Source organism: Magallana gigas, chromosome 5, assembly GCF_963853765.1.
Source record: "Magallana gigas chromosome 5, xbMagGiga1.1, whole genome shotgun sequence".
In the NCBI taxonomy this organism is placed as follows: domain Eukaryota; kingdom Metazoa; phylum Mollusca; class Bivalvia; order Ostreida; family Ostreidae; genus Magallana; species Magallana gigas.
Genome location: NC_088857.1, coordinates 55,564,392 through 55,588,157, shown reverse-complemented (window position 1 = coordinate 55,588,157; position 23,766 = coordinate 55,564,392). Strand labels below are relative to the sequence as shown.

Here is a 23,766-nt window from a genome sequence, read left to right as displayed (position 1 = left end):
TATATATACATGTATAGTGAAGATTCTAAATTGTAAAAATCGTGACCCTCGGACCAAAACTGGGGCCCCAGGCGGGGTTCAAAGTATAACATAGAACTACATATGAAAAATGTTTAAAAAATCTTCTTCTCAATAACCACTGCACCAGAAATGCCAATACATACACAAAAGGTTGTATATATAGTGAAGATTGTAAAAATCGTGACCCCCGAACAAAAAGTGGGGCCCCAGTAGGGGTTTAGATTTTAACATATACATGTATAGGAAAATGTTTTAAAATCTTCTTCTCAAGAACTATAGTGCAACTGTTTGAGATATTACTATGCATACATGTACATCCTTAAATAATGTAGATTCAAAAAATTGTAACTCCCGGACAATTGATGGGCACCAAGAGGGGTTCAAAATTTAAACATTTTAAAAAACATAAAGGATAAAAATTTTCTTCTCAAGAACTACAATGTTTTAGTTTGTGGAATTTCTATGCATGCATCCTTCGCTTATGTAGATTCCTAATTGGTAAAATCGTGACCCCCGGACCAATACTGGGGCCCCAAGATGGGGTCAAAGTTTATTATAGAAATATAAAGGTAACTTGTTAAAAATTCTTCTTCTCGAGAACTACAATGCTTCAATTTGTGAGATTACTATCATGCATACAACCTTGGATAATGAAGGTTCGACAGTTTTAAAATAGTGACCCATGGACTAATACTAGGGACCCAAGATGGGTTTAAAGGTAAATGTAGAAGTACCGGTATATATGGAAAATGTTTAAAAATCTTCTTTTCGAGAACTACAATGCATCAATTTGTCAGATAACTACGTAAGCACCCTCAAATAGTGTAGATTCGAAATTATAAAAGCCGTGACCTCAATCTAATACTGGGGCCCCAAAAGGTGTTTAAAGTTTAGCATAGAAATATAGAGGGAAAATGTTGAAAAATCTTTTTCTAGGGAACTATAATGCTTCAGCTTGTGAGATAACTATGCAAGCATCCTTAAATAATGTAGATTCCAAATAATTAAAACTTTAGCACTGGACTAATACTGTGGCCCCAAGAGGGGTTCAAAGTTTAACATAGAAAGATATATTGAAAATGTTTTTAGAAAGTTTTTCTCGAGAACTATAATGCTACAGTTTGTGAGATTACTATGCAAGGATCCTCAAATTGTGTAAACTCTAATGTAGTGGAACCAAGAGTTATCTTTCTTGATGTTCTGTACAGTCTGAGAGTTATTCCTCTTGAAGTGGAACTCTTCTACGTTCAGTTTTTCAGGTTGTGTACGTGCGGTCCCACCGCAGTGCTACACATTTTCATTCCTATGTTACTATTTATGTTGTTCAAGCCAACCATAAACCTCGGACCATAACTGGGTCCCCAGAAGGGGGTTCAATGTTTAAAATAGAAAAAGCATATGCTACGAAATGTAATGTTACAAGGAACTGCTATTCAGGTGAGCAATGTGGCCCATGGGCCTCTTGTTGTGTTTATTAGGGGTACCTTCACCAATAACAATGTATTGTTGTGTTTGTTAGGGGTACCTTCACCAATAACAATGTTTTGTTGTGTTTATTAGGGGTACCTTCACCAATAACAATGCATTGTTGTGTTTATTAGGGGTACCCTCACCAATAACAATGCATTGTTGTGTTTATTAGGGGTACCTTCACCAATAACAATGTATTGTTGTGTTTGTTAGGAGTACCTTCACCAATTTCGTGAATTCATACCTGGATGAGTTACAAACTGCAGGGATTGACTCTTTTTGGATTGGTCTCACAGGTTGGTAGTCAAAATTATCAAACCATTCTTTTAATTATTATTGGAAATAGTCTTCTTTTTTTATAAAGAAAAGTTCATTTCATATGTAGACAATCATACTGAGGACATAGCATTGTACGACATAAAAGAATGTTGTATAACTGTTTATCTGATCAAAAAACATATTCTGACCTGGATTTTTGGTATGATTATTATTTAAAAAATGATAATGTGTTGATAATGATAGTGTAAAAGTGGTTAAAAAGTGATTAAGTGTTGATAATGATACTGTAAAAATGGTTATTTACGCATCAGGTACGCAGTTAGCTTAAAACCACGTAAAATACCCCTGTATGTGTGGTAAAAAAATCAAAACTTTAGGGTGCTTATATGTTTCACCATAGAAAATGCGTACTTGACCAGCATACATAAACAGTTTTACAGTATAAATTTTAGTGCAAAGTATACAAAAAATCTGTTTAATTTTTTAACAGATAACAACAGAACTGGTCCATGGATGTGGACGAATGGTGGGAATATCGCTCACTACCAGCACTGGCCGAGGAACCACGCCGCCACCAACACACCCAACCGACAGGACTGCTCCTTCATCAACACAGGTCAGAATCACAGTACTGAGAGTACTGGCAGGTCAAAATCACAGTAGTGAGAGGACTGGCAGGTCAAAATCACAGTACTGAGAGTACTGGCAGGTCTAAATCACAGTACTGAGAGTACTGGCAGGTCTAAATCACAGTACTGAGAGTACTGGCAGGTCAAAATCACAGTACTGAGATTACTGGCAGGTCTAAATCACAGTACTGAGAGTACTGGCGGGTCTAAATCAGAGTACTGAGAGTACTGGCAGGTCAAAATCACAGAACTGAGAGTACTGGCAGGTCTAAATCACAGTACTGAGAGTACTGGCAGGTCAAAATCAAAGAGGACTGTGATATCATTTTTAGATGTTTATTAATAAAGGCAAAAAAATCTTTATATAATTAAATCAAAGTTTTACTTTCACTTCATATTTCTATGAAAAGAATAAAATATTGATATATTCTTAGAGAAATGAAAGATTAAGGGTACTTATTTGTTTTTAATCAAAGTGCTTACCAGAATTTAACAAATATTATGTAATCCAATAAATTTAAAAATATACTGAGAACTATGGCAGCAAGGTATGAAATTACAATTTAATTTAATACATGTAATAGGATATAGTACCAATATCCTGTTACAAACCAACAAGATATATATAGAAGATCCCTATATCTATAATCATTTTCTCCTTCTCTCCTTCTCCAGCTGATGGTAATGGATATTGGAGAACCACCACAAACTGTGTGGCCCAGAAGGCGTTTGTGTGTCAGATTCCAATGGGGAAGCAGGTCAAGCCTGTGACCACCCCTAGACGTAAGTCAGTAGACTGTAGGAAAAGGTATTGGTAAAATTATAAAGGTTTTAAACAGAATATTAGAAATGATAAAGCTTGTTTTACTTGGACTAGGCTTTGATTTGAACCCAGCCTCAAAACTTATAGTGGGAGGTATAGCTATAAAGGTTAAGTGATATCATATTTTTGGAATCATAAGAATTTGAATTTGGTATAATTTTATGGATAAATGGCTTAACCCTTCTTCTACAAATCTACATCCTCAGTAAATAATGAAACATAGTTTTTATTTGTTAATTATTCAAACCACTCCATGAAATATTATCCCATGAAACTCTGAAAAAGTTGCTTTACTTTATTTGGCAAATATGAATGTTAATGATTTCACTGTTATCAAAAATACCAAAAAAATTATATGGCTAGATAAGTATTAAGTAACTACTTTGTACATGCGTTAAAAAAAATCATTAGATACACTTAGATCTCTATCATATTTTCAAAGACAACATTCTTTTACAGCCCAGTTCAAATGTGACGGGCACTGGGTACTCTTCAATGGAAACTGTTACCAGTTTAACGACACCAAACTAACCTGGCTGAATGCTCGCACGGCCTGCCAGGGGATTGGAGCAGACCTTGTCACCATCAACTCAGCCAACATACAGTCCTTTGTCCAAAGTAAGAAATCTTGTCATTTTCATATATTTTTTTGGTTTTTAAATATCTGGTAACATAATTGAATGAGAGTCACATTGGTCATGTTTCAGGGCAGTCGCATGGTAACGAGTACTGGATCGGACTAAACGACAGAACTCGGGAAAGATCCTGGCAATGGCTGGATGGACACACGGTCAGTCTCTCTCTCTCTCTCTCTCTCTCTCTCTCTCTCTCTCTCTCTCTCTCTCTCTCTCTCTCTCTCTCTCTGTATTCATTCATCTATCAATCCACGGGAAAGATCCTGGCAATGGCTGGATGGACACACGGTCAGTCTCTCTCTCTCTCTCTCTCTCTCTCTCTCTCTCTCTCTCTCTCTCTCTCTCTCTCTCTCTCTCTCTCTCCCTCTCTCTGTATTCATTCATCTATCAATCCACGGGAAAGATCCTGGCAATGGCTGGATGGACACACGGTCAGTCTCACTCTCTCTCTCTCTCTGTATTCATTCATCTATCAATCCATACTTTTATTTGTTTAACTGTTACATAAAATCATTTTTTGATGAGAGATTTTTCAAATCAGTTGATGTCATTGTAGACAAGAGAGTTAAGATTTTATTATAACCCAACCATCTGAATGGTGTCAAGGTCATTGTCAGTAAAGGGTCAACAGTTAAACTTGCTTCTGTAATATTTTGCAAAACTCAGATATAATTACAAGCATTTCACAAACTCATCATGTAATTTCTAAGATGCAAAAAATATTTTATTTTCAAAACCAAGGAGTAGAATAGATTTATGATAAGCATTTTCAAAATCTTGCATTTTTCACATGATGACAATAGTTTTTATACCAGATTGATGATGGATATTTGTTTTGTTGACCTTGGGCCATCTTATACTTTGTTTTGTTTTTTTACTTCAGGGCAGTAAATACTACAACTGGAATGCCCATGAACCCAACAACCTGGGGACAGAGAACTGTGTGGAAATGAACTTCATGAACCACGTCGGCAAGTGGAACGACCGCCGCTGCTCCACGCTCGTCCGCTTCATCTGTCAGAAACCCGCCAGTAAGAACTACCCAAAAAATTGATGGCTTTAATCTTCAAATAAAAGACATAACATCTACAAAAATAAGTAGTTCGAAGTCTGATAGTGCTGTTTAAATCATGATGTTCATTTTATAACAGTTCGTTTGACTTATCAGCAGCTTTAATAGATCTATAATAAAAGATGTAAAATCTAAAAAAAAAATTCAAATTCTGTTAATGCTTAATTGAATATATTTCTTTTTATTAAAAGAAAATTAATGTGGTTTTTATGCTTATAAACTTGATTATATACAAGTATTGTGCTTTTAAGTTTTTTTCAATGTTACTGTTGATCTAGAATAATAGGAATCTTGTTTAATTCAGCATTTTTCTTTTGCAGGTAATGCCCAGCTACCTGTTACTGTTTCAACAACACCAGCCAGTAAGTCAGATTAACATTCAAATAAGTTAACTCTATAATTACCCAGTTCCAATGGAATCATTCGATGGATATTGTAACTGACCCTTGTGTGTTGGGGAGTTGAAAGGTGTGTGTTATGGAAGTAATGATTTACATGTCATGTGTGTCTTTGTTTTGCTCTGTTTCGGGCTCACCTGGCTGTCTGGTAAATAGTGATTAACTAAATTGAAATTTGATGCAAAAACAATGATATTTTAATTTCAAAGTTATATTTCCCCTTAGCTGTCACTGGTGAGTAAAATTACTGTACAGTAATTTAATGTAATCTCTGTGCATTCAGTGCCGATCAGTGCCCGCTGTGGCCTGAACTGGGAGGAAGATCCAAACTCCAACAACTGCTACCAGTTCTTTGACAAACAGCTAGACTGGAGTGACGCCAGGGAAATCTGTCAGAGTAATGGCGGAGATCTGGCCAGTATAGAGTCCCAGCAAGAACAGTACTATGTGTCTGGTAGGTGACTTGGGGGATATCCAGAGGAAAAGGACCAGTAATTCATCAGGGATAAATAGACCGTTTGAAAAATTTTATAAATTGAAAGAGAAATTTTTATAATCGGCATAAAAACAAGACAGACGAGTGCTAGAAATATACTTTATGTAACAACAGCTGGTAGAAATATATCTTAATTTTCCTGTTGGTCTGATGTCTTTTTGATATCCACAAATCAAATCAAAGTCAACTACCATGTTTTTTTCTTATGTTTTGTACATCAATTTACTAGTACGTACTCTCTCTTTTCAGCAAAAATCCGCAATTTGAATTCTGTGGCAATGTGGATTGGGATTAACGACCGAGGGACAGAGAACAGATTTATGTGGACGGATGGTTCACCGGTCGCCTATCTACACTGGGGAAATGGTAAGGTCAAAGGTCAAGGGGACTAAAGCTCTGTTCTGATTCACAGGTTGTGACACAGATTTTGTAGCTTATGTGAGATGTATTAACAGATCAAGGGTTTGATATAAGTTCTGCCTAGTTTTAGTGTTGATAGCTGTACGACATGTCTCTCCGCCCAATCAGCACACTGCTTAGTTACAATGTAACGAAATTTAAGTGGCATTTGAGTAGATTTGATGGGGTTCTAAAAATTGTTATAACATCAAATATTAAAAAAAAAACAAAAACGATTCCATTGTTAGATTTTTGTATATGTTTAAATTGGGTATTTCGTATCAGTTTTTAAAAAGAAAACATTGAGCATAATCATATTTGCTCCAACACAATTTTTTGATATGATTTGCAAAGTAATATGAACAATGATATACTGTAAACTAACTTTAAATTTTATTTGCGTACAAGATATTTTTGCAAGGTTCATTGTCGCAATATTTCTCGCCGCAAACCAGTCCTCCAATGTCTTTGGTAAATAAATATTCTCCTCAGATAATCCACATTTGAATCGCAAAATTGATTGCCGCGAACCTGTTTTTTCTTCAATAAATCGCTAAATAAATTAGCCACGAACAAAAGTTGTGAAATGGGTTTAGAGCAACATTTCTTCCAGTCGTACTGTTGAATATGAAGAAAAACTGATGAATGTTAGATGTTTTTGCGAAAAATGCAGGATCTTCAGGCCATTTACGTGGCATTATATATGCTCAAAAAATGATCAATGTTGTAAAACTTCTAGATTTTTGAAATTATACAATGTATTCAGCTTTATGTTTAATCAAATTATCTAGACAAGTATATGATATGATGTTTTTTCAAATTTGTTAAAAATGGGGGCAGAAATTAGACCTTATTGAACCAGGTTGTTTACTTAAAGTTTTCATTTGTTAAAGGCGAGCCTAACAACTACCGACATAACGAGGACTGTGGCGCCATCTTTACGACCACGTCCTACTGGAATGACTACCCCTGCGCTAACAGGAACGGCTTCATCTGTAAAAAACAATGTAAGTGTTGTGTGAGTTAATGTGAAACTTGTTACGTGTGGCAGACTGGTATGTAGTTTGACAGCAAATTAATTGTATGGGATTGTAGAATATGGTAAATAGAAATGTTATAGATTTCCATCACTTTATCTATATATCACGTTGAATGTACCTCAGACTTTATCTAATATTATAATAGTCATATGTTTATCAGTTTATTTGTTTACTTTGGATTCATTTAAACTAGGCATGATATATATTTTTTGTCAAATTGTTCTAATTGAAAGCCACATTTTTGTTTAGAAAATATTTTGACAAAATATCATACACTTAAAACAATGAGACACCTTTCTTTGTGGTTCCAGCAAATCAGCGAACCACGACCACTCCTCCCCCTCCGGTGGTCACTAAGGCAGGCTACGTGATGGGCTGCAGCGCCCCCTACAAACCGTTCCAGGGCAACTGCTTCGCCCTGTTTGGCGGGCGACTGAACTGGGCCACTGCCAAGACTCGCTGTCACTACCAGGGGGCTAACCTAGCAACCATCAACAATCGGGAGGAACAAAACTTTGTCATGACCCTCATACCACAAAGTAATTACATGCAACGTTTTTTACACAATGTCTCTTATTTGTTAATTACCTAGCTTAATATCATTTATGTTTTGGTATTTCTTTACTTATGAAAACACAACATACATGTATGCCTATTTGCTTGTACAGAGCAATTCCAAAATTTGTTTTGAAAATGCTGTAGCATTGAGGGTATTTGGAAGATAAAAAGGATCATATATAATTTAATTACTGTAATAAAAACTTATATTAACCAATCATTTTAGGATTTTGCATACATGCATGTATATGAGTCATAAATAATGTAATAAAAACTGAATATATTAACCAATCCATTTAGGACATTGTATACATGAGTGTATGTGAGTCATATTGACCAATCGTTTTGAGACGTGGCATGATGTTGTAATTCGGTTCTGATTATTCCTACACAGCTGGCTACGGCTACTGGATTGGACTGAACGATTTGGCCAACGAGATGACGTTCTTCTGGTCCGATGGCAGTCCAGTGGTGTACACAGACTGGGCGGCCGGAGAACCCAACAACTACGGCAGACGTCAGGAGGACTGTGTACTGGTGCTCCGAACGGTCAGTGAGACAGTCGTGTAGACAAGCTGATTGGTTGATACATTAATCAGTGACAGTGAGTCCAAACGGCCTGCGACCCTCTAGAGGGCTTTTTAATTAATTTAAATTCATATTCTACATCTGATGGAAAAATAGAACTTTTATTTTTTTTTCCATGTCACAAAGTTTAGGAAAATGGGGTGAATGTGTATGAACTTAAATATTTGCGTCTGTCATTCTGACTTATTGGGATATAAAACATGCTTATAACGAACAAGCTTATAATGAATTGACACTAAATATAGTGAAATGATTTTCATTCCCTGTGGGTTTAAAACATATTATGGAGATTTTTGGGGTATAACAAGTTATGTTTTTAACAAAGCAAAATCACCCATCCCTGGCACTTCAATATGAGCGTTTTTATTGTATTTTCTGCGTATGGTATTTTTTGTGATACTATACAAAAATTACTGGATATGCGGTATAATCACCATTACAGTTAAAGGTGTTCATTTGATCATTTATCATATGTTTTTAATGAATTTAGTCACTATAATGTAGTGTAATTGGATAAAAATGAAGATGATAATGAATTTTTTGGTTGACGTTGAGTTTTGATATTTTGCATTCTTTTATATATGTGCTGTTCTTTCTATCACAGAATGGTCAGTGGAATGATGCTATCTGCCAGAACCCTGCCGACGGATTCATCTGTAAGAAACCAATGACCTTGATGTCTGCCACGCCCGCCCCTGAGGTTGTGGGCTGTACCTATGTAAGTCACACAGGTGTTCTAATGTACGGTTTAAATCGTGGGGTGTACCTTTGTAAGTCACACAGGTGTTCTAATGTACGGTATAAAGACAAAACTCCGGGACACTGTTACAGTCAGAAAAGCAATAAAAATTGTGAAAATCATGCAGATTTTACAGAAATTTTGAAGATGAATTATATGAATCAAAATTATTTTGATGTGTACATAAAGAACTTTGCTTTTTTGCAGCCATCGTATGGGTATGGTAGCTTCTGCTACAGATTTGTCTACCAATCAAAAACATGGAAGGATGCACAGACAACATGTGTCAATGCTTTCCATGGATCATTGGCTGCCATTAATGACAGGTCAGATTTCTGATGACAGTAGTTAACATGAAAGAACACTTCAGTCCCTTGTTCTTGAAAGTTTTTATTCTAATAATAAATAAGATCATCAATTTTACCTATTTTCCTTGTTGCCAAAATCAAAGGTGAACAGTAATAACAATTGAATACACTCATAACAGTTACTTCAGCTATTCTCATGATGGAGTCAGTTTCATTCTACTCATCTTAAAAATTGTATAATAATTATAAACTTTAACTGATATAACATAATGTGTTATATTGATTCAAAATTAATTTTCTTAGGTGTCTCGCAATATTTTAGTGTGTTTTACTGTTATCAATTACAAACAAGTATGTAAATCCCAGAATGCTTTGTGACAGGTTCACTGAGGCTTTCCTGTCGGCGTACATGTCCTACCAGACGGACAACTACTGGATCGGACTGTCTGACACCCAGACCCAGGGCACCTACCGCTGGATCAGCGGAGTTCCGGTCACATACAGCAACTGGATTGCCACCCACACTGGTAAAAAAGATCATTCAAATACTTGATCTCTGCAGTATATAAAGGAAAATTTGCTCACTGAAATAAATCATTGCAAATGGTTTCTGAAAAGACCAATTGAAAATGATTCGGCTGTGAGTGTTTTCAAATATTACCTATATTCTGATCCAGCATGCCTTACAGATATTGAACTTTTTAAACATTCAATTCTCCAAAATCATAATACTGGCTTATGTTTACAGGAAATGAGGTGGGAACCTGTGTGAGTCTGACCCACACCCACCCCAAGGGTCTGTGGCAGAACCTGAACTGTACAGAGCAGCACCACTTTGTGTGTCAGTACCCCCGGCAGGGCTACACCACCCCCCAGATCACCACCGCCGCCGCCAGCCTGCCCTGTCCCCCCTCCTACAGCGGCTACCAGTCCTACTGCTATAAGGTACAGATGAGAGAATCTAAGATCAGTGCACTACTGAGGAATAGAATCATTTTATTATCTAGCCATTTTTGCATGAACTAAAGTTAATTATTTGGCAGAATGTTACAGTTTTTTCACTAAAATAATGATAAAAAATCCTTCAGAGACAAAATTGTCATCTGCAAATACAGCCTTTTCCTACAAGTTCGATTCCATTCTAATGGCCTTTACTTACAGAGAGGTTGTTTGAGATGGTTACCATCTTAATGGTGTTTTGTTTACAACATACAGTGATATTACATGTATTAAATTGTTTACTGGCAGTAATATTTTGTTGCATTAGTTTTAGGTGATGATAATTCATTGTATTTCTAGGAGGTGATAATCTGTTGTGTTTACAGGCAGCAATGTTTTTTGGGGTCTACATGAGGTGATACATGTATTTTGGTGTGTTTACAGGCAGTGATATTCTGATATGTTTACAGGAGGTGCTGTTTTGTCATGTTTACAGGTAGAGATATTTTGGTGTGTTTACAGGCAGTTATTGTCTGATGTGTTTACAGGAGGTTATGTTTCGTCATGTTTACAGATGGAGATATTTTGGTGTATTTATGGCAGTGATGTTTTGTTCACCTGTGATGATACTCTGTTGTGTTTACAAGTAGCAATGTTTTGTTGTGTCTACAGGAGGTTATTTTTTTGTCAGTGGTGATATTCTGTTGTGTTTACAGAAGGTGATATTTTGCTGTGTTTACAGGCAGTGGCTCTAACAGACTCCAGTCAGTGGCTGTCCTTTGATGCCGCTAGGGACTACTGTCGAGGGGTTGGGGGTGACTTGGTCAGCATTCACAGCGCCGGAGAGAACTCATTTGTTCAGAATCTTGTAGGGTAAGTGTATACCTCTGATTAAGTTTTTGTTGATCAACATTATCATGCCTGGCATGATTGGCTTGTGTTTCAGCTCAGTTATTCTCAATATTTTAAAATTTTAAAAAAGAATTTAATGTTGTTTGAAAAAAACCAGCAGTCATTTCCAATAAACCTGAATTAATTTTTTTTCAATGAAAACCTATTGAAAATGATATGAATTTTGATAACAACATGTAAATACAGTAACTTTGATATCTCAGTCATCCATATTGTGAATACTATGGTTTCATTAATATTCAAGGGTATCATTTTTCAAGGATAAAGTGAAAATCACAGTTTCAAGGATACATCAATTTATGGCCAATGACCCTAATAATACACAATGTTAGTAAAAATTGCACTTCAATGAACATTTAGTTTCTTGGATAAACTTAACAATGAAACCCATGAAAATTGGTATTCAACAAATATTAATGAAACCACAGTAGCAAGGAAATTGCAATGCATATTAAAAAACAAACACCTGTTTCTAAATGAATAAATTAAACATTTTTTTTACAAGGTCATCTCCTGTCAGTATCTGGATTGGATTAAATGACAAAGCTGTAGAGAGAGGTAGATCATCATCATCATCATCATCATCATCATCATCATCATCATCATTGTTGTTGTCTTTGTACTACCATGTGTATCATTTTTTAATAATCATCAACATTTTCCCCCTCCTCCTTGCTATCAACCCATTTTTCTATTTTTTCCTCATTATACAGATATCAAGGTTCCTTTTCATCATCATCATCATCATCATCATCATCATCATCATTTTTCCATCCCCCATTTACTCTTTACTTACATGCTTCATCATCATCATCATCATCATCATCATCATCATCATCATCATCATCATCATTTATCCATCCCCCAATTACTCTTTACTTACATGCTTCATCATCATCATCATCATCATCATCATCATCATCATCATCATCATCATCATCATCATCATCATCATCATCATTATCATCTATCCATCCCCCATTTACTCTTTACTTACATGCTTACTCTTTATGGGGTAGATTTTCTGTTTGGATTTGAATACATCTTAATATGATGATTAAGTGTTTGTGGTTCCCGTAGGACACCGATTATGATGATTTAAGTGTTTGTGGTTCCCGTAGGACACCGATTATGATGATTTAAGTGTTTGTGGTTCCCGTAGGACACCGATGGACGGACTCCAGTCCCACAGACTACACCAACTGGAATCGTGGCGAGCCCAACGACGCGGGCGGGATAGAAGACTGTGTCTCCATGATCAGCAGCGGCAAGTGGAACGACATCAACTGCTTCTTCAGCAAACCTTTCATCTGTAAAGTCCAGAGAGGGGTCCCTCTGTCCACAACTCCTGTGATTCCCACCGCTTCCTCCTGTAAGTTATGTCATTGAACTTAAGTACAAAACAAAATATTTTCTTTGCATAAACCAAATTAATTATTTGTGAGAATTTTTTTTGTTGAATTGATCAGCGGTGGTTTGTTCCTCTACAAATACTGGTAGTTCTGTTACTTCTCTAACATCGGTTCTCTAATTAAACCTCTCTAAACCTTCTCTAAACTTTTCCTGATTTTGTTTTATTGGTCATCTACAGCATGAGGTAATGGTTGATCTCTCTATAACTAGTTCTGTTACCGCTGTGACATCGGTTCTTTAAACTTTACCTGATTTTGTTTCATTGGTCAGCTAATGCCTGCGGTACAGGATGGGTCCTCTATAACCAGTTCTGTTACTACCTCGGTAATGGCTCCTCCCTGATGACATGGTTTGATGCACGCTCCACATGTAACCAGATGGGGGCAGAGCTGGCCAGTGTACACAGTCGGGACGAGGATAACTTCCTAGTGGGACAGGTCAGTCAGGCTCCTAACCTTATCATCTAACTTTACAAATTACATTCTGTAAACCAACTTTTATTCAAGTGCAAGAAATTTTCACGAGGTCTGCGAGGGCATCGTTGTCTCGAATATTTCTTGCTGCGAACCATCCATATTGTTGTTATAACAAGACTGATCTGGAGAAGGCTTGGTCGCAAAACATTAGTCATCGTGAACTAGTTTATTGGAAGAAAATCGCGAAATAAAGTTGTCGTTAATAAAAGTTGGTTTATAGTATATCATAAACTTATACAATCTTCTCTGTTTCTAAATACCCAGTTTATATCAAACTGACTGAATTTTTCTTTGAACTTGCAAAGTACACAAGACAGAAGGGGAGGACCGATTTCTGGATAGGACTAAACGACATTGAGTACAACAACAAGTTTGTGTAAGTCAATCTTCAATTACATTGAGTACAGCAACAAGTTTGTGTAAGTCAATCTTCAACAACATTGAGTACAGCAACAAGTTTGTGTAAGTCAATCTTCAACAACATTGAGTACAGCAACAAGTTTGTGTAAGTCAATCTTCAACAACATTGAGTACATGAGCAACAAGTTTGTGTAAGTCAATCTTCAACAACATTGAGTACAGCAACAAGTTTGTGCAAGTCAATCTTTAACGACATTGAGTACAACAACAAGTTTGTGTAAGTCAATCTTCAATTACATTGAGTACAGCAACAAGTTTGTGTAAGTCAATCTTCAACAACATTGAGTACAGCAACAAGTTTGTGTAAGTCAATCTTCAACAACATTGAGTACAGCAACAAGTTTGTGTAAGTCAATCTTCAACAACATTGAGTACATGAGCAACAAGTTTGTGTAAGTCAATCTTCAACAACATTGAGTACAGCAACAAGTTTGTGCAAGTCAATCTTTAACGACATTGAGTACAACAACAAGTTTGTGTAAGTCAATCTTCAACAACATTGAGTACAACAACAAGTTTGTGTAAGTCAATCTTCAACGACATTGAGTACAGCAACAAGTTTGTGTAAGTCAATCTTCAACAACATGTTTGTGTTAGTCAATCTTCAACGACATTGAGTACAGCAACAAGTTTGTGTAAGTCAATCTTCAACAACATGTTTGTGTAAGTCAATCTTCAACGACATTGAGTACAGCAACAAGTTTGTGTAAGTCAATCTTCAACAACATGTTTGTGTAAGTCAATCTTCAACAACATTGAGTACAACAACATGTTTGTGTAAGTCAATCTTCAACAACATGTTTGTGTTAGTCAATCTTCAACAACATTGAGTACAGCAACAAGTTTGTGTAAGTCAATCTTCAACAACATGTTTGTGTAAGTCAATCTTCAACGACATTGAGTACAGCAACAAGTTTGTGTAAGTCAATCTTCAACAACATGTTTGTGTAAGTCAATCTTCAACAACATTGAGTACAACAACATGTTTGTGTAAGTCAATCTCAAACAACATTGAGTACAACAACAAGTTTGTGTAAGTCAATCTTCAACGACATTGAGTACAGCAACAAGTTTGTGTAAGTCAATCTTCAACAACATGTTTGTGTTAGTCAATCTTCAACGACATTGAGTACAGCAACAAGTTTGTGTAAGTCAATCTTCAACAACATGTTTGTGTAAGTCAATCTTCAACGACATTGAGTACAGCAACAAGTTTGTGTAAGTCAATCTTCAACAACATGTTTGTGTAAGTCAATCTTCAACAACATTGAGTACAACAACATGTTTGTGTAAGTCAATCTTCAACAACATGTTTGTGTTAGTCAATCTTCAACGACATTGAGTACAGCAACAAGTTTGTGTAAGTCAATCTTCAACAACATGTTTGTGTAAGTCAATCTTCAACGACATTGAGTACAGCAACAAGTTTGTGTAAGTCAATCTTCAACAACATGTTTGTGTAAGTCAATCTTCAACAACATTGAGTACAACAACATGTTTGTGTAAGTCAATCTCAAACAACATTGAGTACAACAACAAGTTTGTGTAAGTCAATCTTCAACGACATTGAGTACAGCAACAAGTTTGTACTGACTACCATCAAGGAAGAGTCAACTTGTTGTTAATGCACATCTTTATTCAGTCATTGTATAACTATAATGATGATTTAGGACATGATGACGTGACTTGATGTAATGACACGTGATGTGACTAGATGTGATGATGTGATTAACTGGAAAAACAAAGAAAACATACATAAGTTTTGATGCTATGAATAAACAAACAAAACACACTCAGCATATGACAAATATCACTCTAGTAAATATATATGCCCCTGTTCTTGTAAACAATACTTTCACTTATATATATGCTCTAGTAAATTAGCAAATATAACGAAACTCATACTACTAGCAAATTACACAATTCAAAATGAATATATATGTACGCCTATGGTAGAGTGCACAAAACATCGCATCCAAACAATGAAACCTTAAATTCCGATATATCACACAATAGAAACATGCTACGATGATACTTATAGCTTTAAATTTATATAACATTCTAGATATATCCCTTGTGCCAACATTCTAACATGTTACTAAAAATACATCTTCACAGTTGAACACTTTTGTTTACACATTTATATCTATCGTTTATACATAACTTTCTGCACAAAACAATACACAAGCAGATTTCATGTTAACTTACCAACTTAGAAGTTTTCTCTCGTAGAAACAAACATAGTAAACATGGTAAATGTAAATGGTGTTCAGCACAGGGACTAGGAAAAAATCTAAACTGCTCGTTCCCCGCGAAAAATCCTAATAACAAAACCAAATTCGGAAATCCGGAATATTCTAAAATTCAAACTCAATCCGGAAAAATGTATATAATGTTAAATTGGCTATAACAATCCAGCCCCCTAATTGTGGAACATTATGTGACACAATTATACAAATCATAATACTTGATATATAATCAAATTATACACATTGAAAAAGTACCCGTGTCAATAAATGTCATAGGTTGCCTTAGATAAGCAACAAATTTGAAAAAGCACAATGAAAGTTTGATAACACATCACACAGAAGGTTCGTCCATTTCCAAAATGAGACACAGTTTATCTATTGGACGCATCAAAGTGTTCGTTGCTGTCTTTACTTTAACTTGTCGCACCAGTCCAAAACGATCGGGAACAGTCTCTAAAACCACACCCATGGGCCAGGAATTACGAGGAGAGTTCGAATCCACCACTAAAACCACATCACCGATTTTCAGGTTCCTCTTCACTTCGTGCCACTTTTGACGCTCTTGCAGTAATGGTAGGTATTCTTTCACCCATCGGTTCCAGAAGAGGTTGGCCATATATTGAACCTGCCTCCAACGACGTCTGCAGTAGTTGTCAGATTTCGTAAACACACCTGGCGGTAAATTTGGCTGTTGTCTCATTAACAAGAGATGATTTGGTCTCAAAGCCTCTAGGTCGTTGTGATGATCGGAATTCTTGGTTATTGGTCTGTCATTGAGAATGGCCTCTATTTCACACATAAGTGTATTGAGTCCTTCATCATCTAGGATCTGTTCTCGAAGAACACTGTTCATCACTTTTCTTATGGTCCTGATGATTCTCTCCCAGACACCTCCATGATGGGATCCTGCTGGGGGGTTGAAATGCCAATCTATGTTTTTCTGTAGCATTGCTTCATGAATCTGTGACACATTCCAGTCGTTTATCGAGTTTCTAAGTTCACGATTGGCCCCAACAAAGTTTGTCCCATTGTCCGAGCGAATTTTCTTCACCTGACCTCTGCGTGCAATGAAACGACGTAAAGCGTTGATGTAGGAATCTGTAGTCAAAGAAGACGCAACTTCTAAATGCACAGCACGACTGGCAAGACAAGTAAAGATAACACCATAACGTTTGACGTGACTTCTCTTCAATTTCACTTCAAAAGGACCAAAATAGTCCACGCCAACTCTAGTGAATGGTGGTTCATCAGGTATTAAACGATCCTCTGGTAATTGAGCCATTTTCTGTTCTCCAACTCTAGCTTTTTGGCGGCGACATACTATACACTTTGAAATCAACTTCCTGATAGAAGAAGGCGCATGTATTAACCAGTATTTTTGTCTTAACATAGAAAGCATATGATTTCTACCACTATGTTTCAGTTCACAATGGATCCGTCTCAATATCAGATTTGACACGTGGTGATCCTTAGGTAAGATGATTGGATGCTTGGTTTCTAATGGCATACTTGCTCTGTGCAATCGACCACCAACACGAATGAGTCCATCATCAAGAATAGGGTCTAATTTTCTGACATTGCTACTAAGTTTCACAGGATGTCCTTTCTTCAGCTCTTCGATTTCTGATGCAAATGATTTTCTTTGAATGAATTTCAAAATAGCAACTTCAGCTTCCTGCAAGTCCTCAGCTGATAAACATGTCTCAGCTGCTTGATTTTCTAGTTGTGTTTTGCGTTGAGTTCTGAGAAACAGTTTTTTCTTTACTTTGAGAATCCATGCCACACTTTTCTTTAACTTGTACCATGAGGAATGATAGTTCAATAGTCTTTCAACACTATCAACATGATTATCACAGGATTCACGTGTATGAGTAACTGCCCTCACTGTGACCTTTTTGACCTCTGGATCGTCAACAGGTATCTCATCAGAAAGTTCCATTGGTTTTTCAGCCCAACTATCATTTTTTGCTAACAAGACTTCAGGTGCTGTTATCCAATGTTTTCCTTGAAGAATGTCATTAGCGGACATGCCTCTTGATGCAAGATCAGCAGGGTTTTGTTTGGTATTGATGTATCGCCATTCATCAGGTAAGGAACCTTCGTGAATCACTGCAAGTCTATTTGCGACGAAAGTGTGAAATCTAGATGAGGTATTTCTTATATACCGAATAACTGCCATGCTGTCTGTCCAAAACACAGTTTCATCTATAGGTACATCTAACTCGGACTTCAACATCTTATCTGTGCGAACTGCTACTGTAGCCGCTGTCAATTCTAGTCGAGGAATTGTCGTCTGTTTTAATGGAGCGACACGTGACTTGCCTATAACGAATGAGCAATGAACTGCACCATCAAAGTTCTCCTGTCTTAAGTAGGATACAGTTCCATATCCACGTTCACTGGCATCTGCGAAGTGATGTAGCTGTACGGACTTTATTTCTCCGAATCCAACAGGTTTATAACATCTTGACACTTTAAAGTCAGAAAGTCTCTCTAGATCTTGTAGCCATTCGTTCCACTGTTGTGCGAGATGTCCTGGTATCTTCTCATCCCATCCTAGCTGAAGTTTACAAAGTTCTTGTAGTAAACACTTTGCTTTTAGAGTGAACGGGGCCAAAAATCCCAGTGGGTCAAACACACTGCTCACCATGGATAAGATACCTCTTCTCGTTAAGGGTTGATCTTTAATGTCCATCTTGAAACAAAAAACATCATTTTCAACACACCACTGAACTCCCAGGGCTCTATCGATGGGAAGGGTATCATTTTCCAAATCCAAGTCTTTGACTTCCTTTGCTCTCCTTGAGACTGGAATATTGGTCATAACTTCTCGGCTATTACTAATCCATTTAGTAATATGAAATCCTCCTCTCATAAGAAGATCTTGCAAATCACACAACAGAGAAGATGCTTCAGTTACGGTTTTCACTGATTTCAAACAGTCATCCACATAAAAGTTTTTAAGGACAGTGTTGATGACTTCAGTGTTGTAAAGTCCTTTGTAATCTTGCGCTGTTTTCCTCAAAGCATAATTTGCACAACTTGGCGATGATGTCGCACCAAATAAATGTACTACCATTTGGTACTCAATTATGCGTTTTCTAGGATTTCCATCCTCCCACCATAAGAATCTAAGGAAACTTGCATCCTCCTGTGGTACTTTCACTTGATAAAACATGCTATCGATGTCTCCCATGATCACTATCTCATCTTGTCTGAATCTTAAGAGTGTACCAATCAGAGTATTTGTGAGATTCGGTCCTTGTAACAGTTGTTCGTTCAATGAAGTTCCCTGATATCGAGCTGCACAATCGAACACAACTCTCAACTTCCTTTTCTTAGGATGGTATACTCCATGATGAGGTAGGTACCACACTTGTCCGTCATCTTGAATAACTTTCTCATCTGGAACTTTGACAGCATACCCTTCTTCAAGAATCTTGTTCATGAATACACAGTATTCTTTGTGAAAGTTTTCATCACGACTGAATCGTTTCTGAAGTGAAGACAGTCTTTGTTCAACTTGTTTCCTGTTGTTAGGTAAACACACGTTTTCTGACTTAAACGGAAGACTTATAACGTAATGTCCGTCTTCAAAATGAATAGAATTTGACACACATTCTAGGAATCTTCTGTCTTCCTTTGAGGGTTCACACTTGTCATCAATAGTTCTTTCATTAAAGTCATGATTAAACTGATTGCGAATCTGTTCCTCCAAGTTGTTCATTAGTTTTGCATCTACACGATTAACGGACACATATGTATCATTCGAAGTCGCATGAATTTCGAGTGGTCCATTTATCACCCAGCCTAGCAAAGTTTTTACAGCGAACGGTCCATTATCAACACTGGGTATAACATCCCAAGGCTCCATTGCCCTAGGCACATTGACTCCAATCAGAATTCCGACATCACTGTCAATCCTGGGAAGTTCAATATCACTGAGATGTGGATAGTTCTCAATATCCTCTGGAGAAATCACATCTGTCCTCGATGCAGGTAAAGTAGGTTGTGTGTAGACCGGAGGAAGTTCCAACACATTCACACCATTGATGTCGGATATTTCTAACCCGGAAATCACATGAGAAGTCTGAGTATGCTGTTGGCCCATTGTCGTAAGGTTGAGGTTCATCTTCCTTCCCTCCAGTTTTAACAATCTTGCAATGTCCTCCAAACAGAATGTTGCATTGCTTCCTGAGTCAAGGAAAGCATATGTTTCCAGGTATTTGTCACTGAACTTTGACTTGACTCTGACCGGCACAATAGGTAGTGCTTGTTTTCCAGCCCCCATATGAACTGTAGATGACATAGCGAACAAAGGGTTTTCACCGTCAGTATGTTCTCTTGAAGTTGAAGCTCCATTTGTTCCTTCATTCTGTCGAGGATCAACGTGAAGAATGGATGGATGATACTTCTTACAATGAGCACATGTCATTCTTTGTCGACAATTAGTTTTCACATGTCCATATCTCAAGCATGCAAAACACAGTCCATTTGTTTTCAAGAATGCATATCTGTCTTTAAGAGGTAGAATAGTAATGCTCAAACACATGTCCAATGAATGGGCTCCATTACAGAATGTACAATGTTTGAAAACTGGTTTCATCTGTGTAGCACTGTTATCATAGAAAGATCTTGTGTTGGTTTTCACAGCAAAGTTTTTATGTGCTTCTGATTTCTTCTGGTCTTGAAAACGTTTGTTGGCTGAACTGCTCATAATTTCTCTTCCGTATACAGGATCTGTTGCTTTTTTGGCTTCTTTGCGAACAAAGTCAGCAAGATGGTGAAACTTCACAGCTTGTTTCTTCTCTTTCAGTTCATATACACAGCTTCGCCATTTGTCGTGAAGGTAAAATGGTAATTTCTTCACTAACAGTTTCAAATTTTCTGAATATTCCAGTACACGACCAGTATCAATGTTTTCAACAGCATATTGACACTCACGCAAAAATATAGCAAACTGATCTAAAGTTTTTGCACTGTCCGGTTTTACTGGAGGCCAATCGAGAGCTTTCTTCACATATGCTTGCGCTATAATGTCAGGGTCTCCATAACGATCCTTCAACTCTTCCAGTGCTGCTTTGTAGCCACGTTCAGCATCCAGATATGAATAACCAGAAACGATTCTTTGTGCTTCACCAACAGTAAACTGTAATAGATAGTTCAACCGTTCTTCGTATGATTCCGTATTAGAACAAATTCTGGCATTGAATTGTCTGAGAAATCTTGTGTAATTCATAGGGTTTCCATCAAACTTCTGTAGATCAGCTTTTGGTTTGTTCAATTCACGAGCGACAGTCTGTATTTCACTGCTTGGTTCATATATGGGTGTTGACAATTCTGGTCTAACTAAACGTTGCACAGATCGATGAGGAATGCGCGGAGTAGAATTGTCACATGTGAACTCATTTTCACGATCAAGATCAAAAGTTACAATTCTGTCTATATTTTCATTGATGAGGGAGTTTTCTAGTTCTTGGTCACGGAGTTCACTTTTCTCTAATTCTTCCAATAATTTGGATCGTGCATCACTTATCTGGAGTTCAGTTTTAATCTTCAATTCTTCTTCTTTCATTTTCAGCTCCAGTTTAGCCGCTTCTAATTTTCGTTGTTCATCTAAAGCTGATGCTTTGGCCAACAGTTCTGCTTTTCGTTGACTTTCTTTTAATTTCTCGAGTGAAATTTGACTTGAAGTTTTCGATGCACTTGACAGTCTCGATTTCACATCAGATGGTATTTTCTTTGGAGTCGGTTGCATTGAATGTTTCGCGAACCACTGTTCTACAGAATCTTTCACTTTATGAAATCGGGAATTCCTGTCCTGAAATTCTTTGTCATCACTTTCTCCACTTCCGGTCGAAAGTTTCAATAAGCCCTGAAGACTTTCATGTGTAAATAAAAGTTCATCGTAAACTTTCAGCCAATTCTTGTACAGTTCTTTGACTTCATTCACATCTGTTGATGTTGTCAATAATTCTTCGATATCCTCACTCAAAGACACCAGTTTATTTTCACATCCCCTACGATACTTAGACTTACGATCGAGATGATATTCTAAACCTTTCTCGGTATGAGCTCTAGGTCTTGTCTCTCCTGTAGCACCATCCGCCATGACGAAGTACAGCTTCTTTAGGGACAAGATCTTCTAAGTTGTTAATATTGTACTGACTACCATCAAGGAAGAGTCAACTTGTTGTTAATGCACATCTTTATTCAGTCATTGTATAACTATAATGATGATTTAGGACATGATGACGTGACTTGATGTAATGACACGTGATGTGACTAGATGTGATGATGTGATTAACTGGAAAAACAAAGAAAACATACATAAGTTTTGATGCTATGAATAAACAAACAAAACACACTCAGCATATGACAAATATCACTCTAGTAAATATATATGCCCCTGTTCTTGTAAACAATACTTTCACTTATATATATGCTCTAGTAAATTAGCAAATATAACGAAACTCATACTACTAGCAAATTACACAATTCAAAATGAATATATATGTACGCCTATGGTAGAGTGCACAAAACATCGCATCCAAACAATGAAACCTTAAATTCCGATATATCACACAATAGAAACATGCTACGATGATACTTATAGCTTTAAATTTATATAACATTCTAGATATATCCCTTGTGCCAACATTCTAACATGTTACTAAAAATACATCTTCACAGTTGAACACTTTTGTTTACACATTTATATCTATCGTTTATACATAACTTTCTGCACAAAACAATACACAAGCAGATTTCATGTTAACTTACCAACTTAGAAGTTTTCTCTCGTAGAAACAAACATAGTAAACATGGTAAATGTAAATGGTGTTCAGCACAGGGACTAGGAAAAAATCTAAACTGCTCGTTCCCCGCGAAAAATCCTAATAACAAAACCAAATTCGGAAATCCGGAATATTCTAAAATTCAAACTCAATCCGGAAAAATGTATATAATGTTAAATTGGCTATAACAAGTTTGTGTAAGTCAATCTTCAACAACATGTTTGTGTAAGTCAATCTTCAACAACATTGAGTACAGCAACAAGATTGTGTAAGTCAATCTTCAACAACATTGAGTACAACAACAAGTTTGTGTAAGTCAATCTTCAAAGACATTGAGTACAGCAACATGTTTGTGTAAGTCAATCTTCAACAACATTGAGTTCAACCACAAGTTTGAGTAAGTCAATCTTCAACAACATTGAGTACACTTCAGTTGCAAGTTTGTATAAGTCAGACTTCAATAACATTGGGTACAACCACAAGTTTGTGTAAGTCAATATTCAATGACATTGAGTACACTTCAGTTACAAGTTTGTGTAAGTCAATCTTCAACAACATTGAGTACAACCACAAGTTTGTCTAAGTCAATCAATTTTCAACAACATTGAGTACAAACACAAGTTTGTGTAAGTAAATCATTCTTCAACTACATTGATTACAACAACAATTTTGTGTAATTCAATCTTCAACGACATTGAGTATACTTCAGTTACAAGTTTGTGTTAGTCAATCTTCAATAACATTGAGTAAAACCACAAGTTTGTGTAAGTCAATATTCAATGACAATAAGTACACTTCAGTTACAAGTTTGTGTAAGTCAATCTACAACTACATTGTGTACAACAACAAGTTTGTGTAAGTCAATCTACAATGACATTGAGTACGTACAACAACAAATCTCTGTTAGTCAATATTCAACAACATTAAGTACAGCAACAAGTTTGTGTAAGTCAATCTTAAACAACATTGAGTACAACAACAAGTTTGTGTAAGTCAATTTGCAACGACATTAAGTGCAGGAACAAGTTTGTGTAAGTCAATCTTCAACAACATTGAGTAAACAACAAATTTGTGTACTTCGATCAATCTTCAATGACAGTGAGTA

General features: G+C 36.5%; 2 protein-coding genes across 5 annotated transcripts in view; one reads left to right on the top strand and one right to left on the bottom strand.

Moving 5' to 3' along the window:
* The window catches only part of LOC105324874 (macrophage mannose receptor 1), a 41,926-nt gene that overhangs the window by 7,656 nt on the left and 10,504 nt on the right, over nt 1-23,766 (top strand). For all 3 annotated transcript variants that reach the window (XR_010713800.1, XM_066083690.1, XM_066083691.1), the window contains exons 10-30: nt 1,705-1,787; nt 2,261-2,386; nt 3,075-3,182; nt 3,682-3,840; nt 3,930-4,012; nt 4,741-4,888; nt 5,250-5,291; nt 5,611-5,781; nt 6,073-6,189; nt 7,116-7,229; nt 7,574-7,801; nt 8,215-8,369; nt 9,013-9,126; nt 9,355-9,473; nt 9,837-9,982; nt 10,204-10,400; nt 11,137-11,267; nt 11,812-11,864; nt 12,469-12,678; nt 12,990-13,156; nt 13,501-13,571. Coding sequence is in view for 2 of the 3 variants with exons in the window: in XM_066083690.1 (XP_065939762.1) it covers nt 1,705-1,787; nt 2,261-2,386; nt 3,075-3,182; nt 3,682-3,840; nt 3,930-4,012; nt 4,741-4,888; nt 5,250-5,291; nt 5,611-5,781; nt 6,073-6,189; nt 7,116-7,229; nt 7,574-7,801; nt 8,215-8,369; nt 9,013-9,126; nt 9,355-9,473; nt 9,837-9,982; nt 10,204-10,400; nt 11,137-11,267; nt 11,812-11,864; nt 12,469-12,678; nt 12,990-13,156; nt 13,501-13,571 (2,742 nt within the window). In the remaining variant the exon portion in view is untranslated. The remainder of the gene's footprint in view (nt 1-1,704; nt 1,788-2,260; nt 2,387-3,074; nt 3,183-3,681; nt 3,841-3,929; nt 4,013-4,740; nt 4,889-5,249; nt 5,292-5,610; nt 5,782-6,072; nt 6,190-7,115; nt 7,230-7,573; nt 7,802-8,214; nt 8,370-9,012; nt 9,127-9,354; nt 9,474-9,836; nt 9,983-10,203; nt 10,401-11,136; nt 11,268-11,811; nt 11,865-12,468; nt 12,679-12,989; nt 13,157-13,500; nt 13,572-23,766) is intronic.
* LOC109621106 (uncharacterized) lies at nt 15,231-22,799 on the bottom strand. Of its 2 annotated transcripts, none has more exons than XR_010713799.1 (2): nt 15,824-22,799; nt 15,231-15,347 (listed from the first exon to the last, which is right to left on the bottom strand). XR_010713799.1 is itself a non-coding variant. In XM_034467015.2 (2 exons), the coding sequence occupies exon 2, from the start codon at nt 21,974-21,976 to the stop codon at nt 16,196-16,198; it is 5,781 nt and encodes a 1,926-aa protein (XP_034322906.2). In that variant the 5' UTR covers nt 21,977-22,171; nt 22,648-22,795; the 3' UTR covers nt 15,231-16,195. The 2 variants fall into 2 exon arrangements, 1 of the variants encoding a protein (XP_034322906.2); XM_034467015.2 differs by having other exon boundaries at nt 15,231-22,171; nt 22,648-22,795.

What these genes read in the sequence shown, in the direction of transcription:
- LOC109621106 (XM_034467015.2), bottom strand. Translation starts at nt 21,976, where the DNA reads ATGGCGGATGGTGCTACAGGAGAGACAAGACCTAGAGCTCATACCGAG.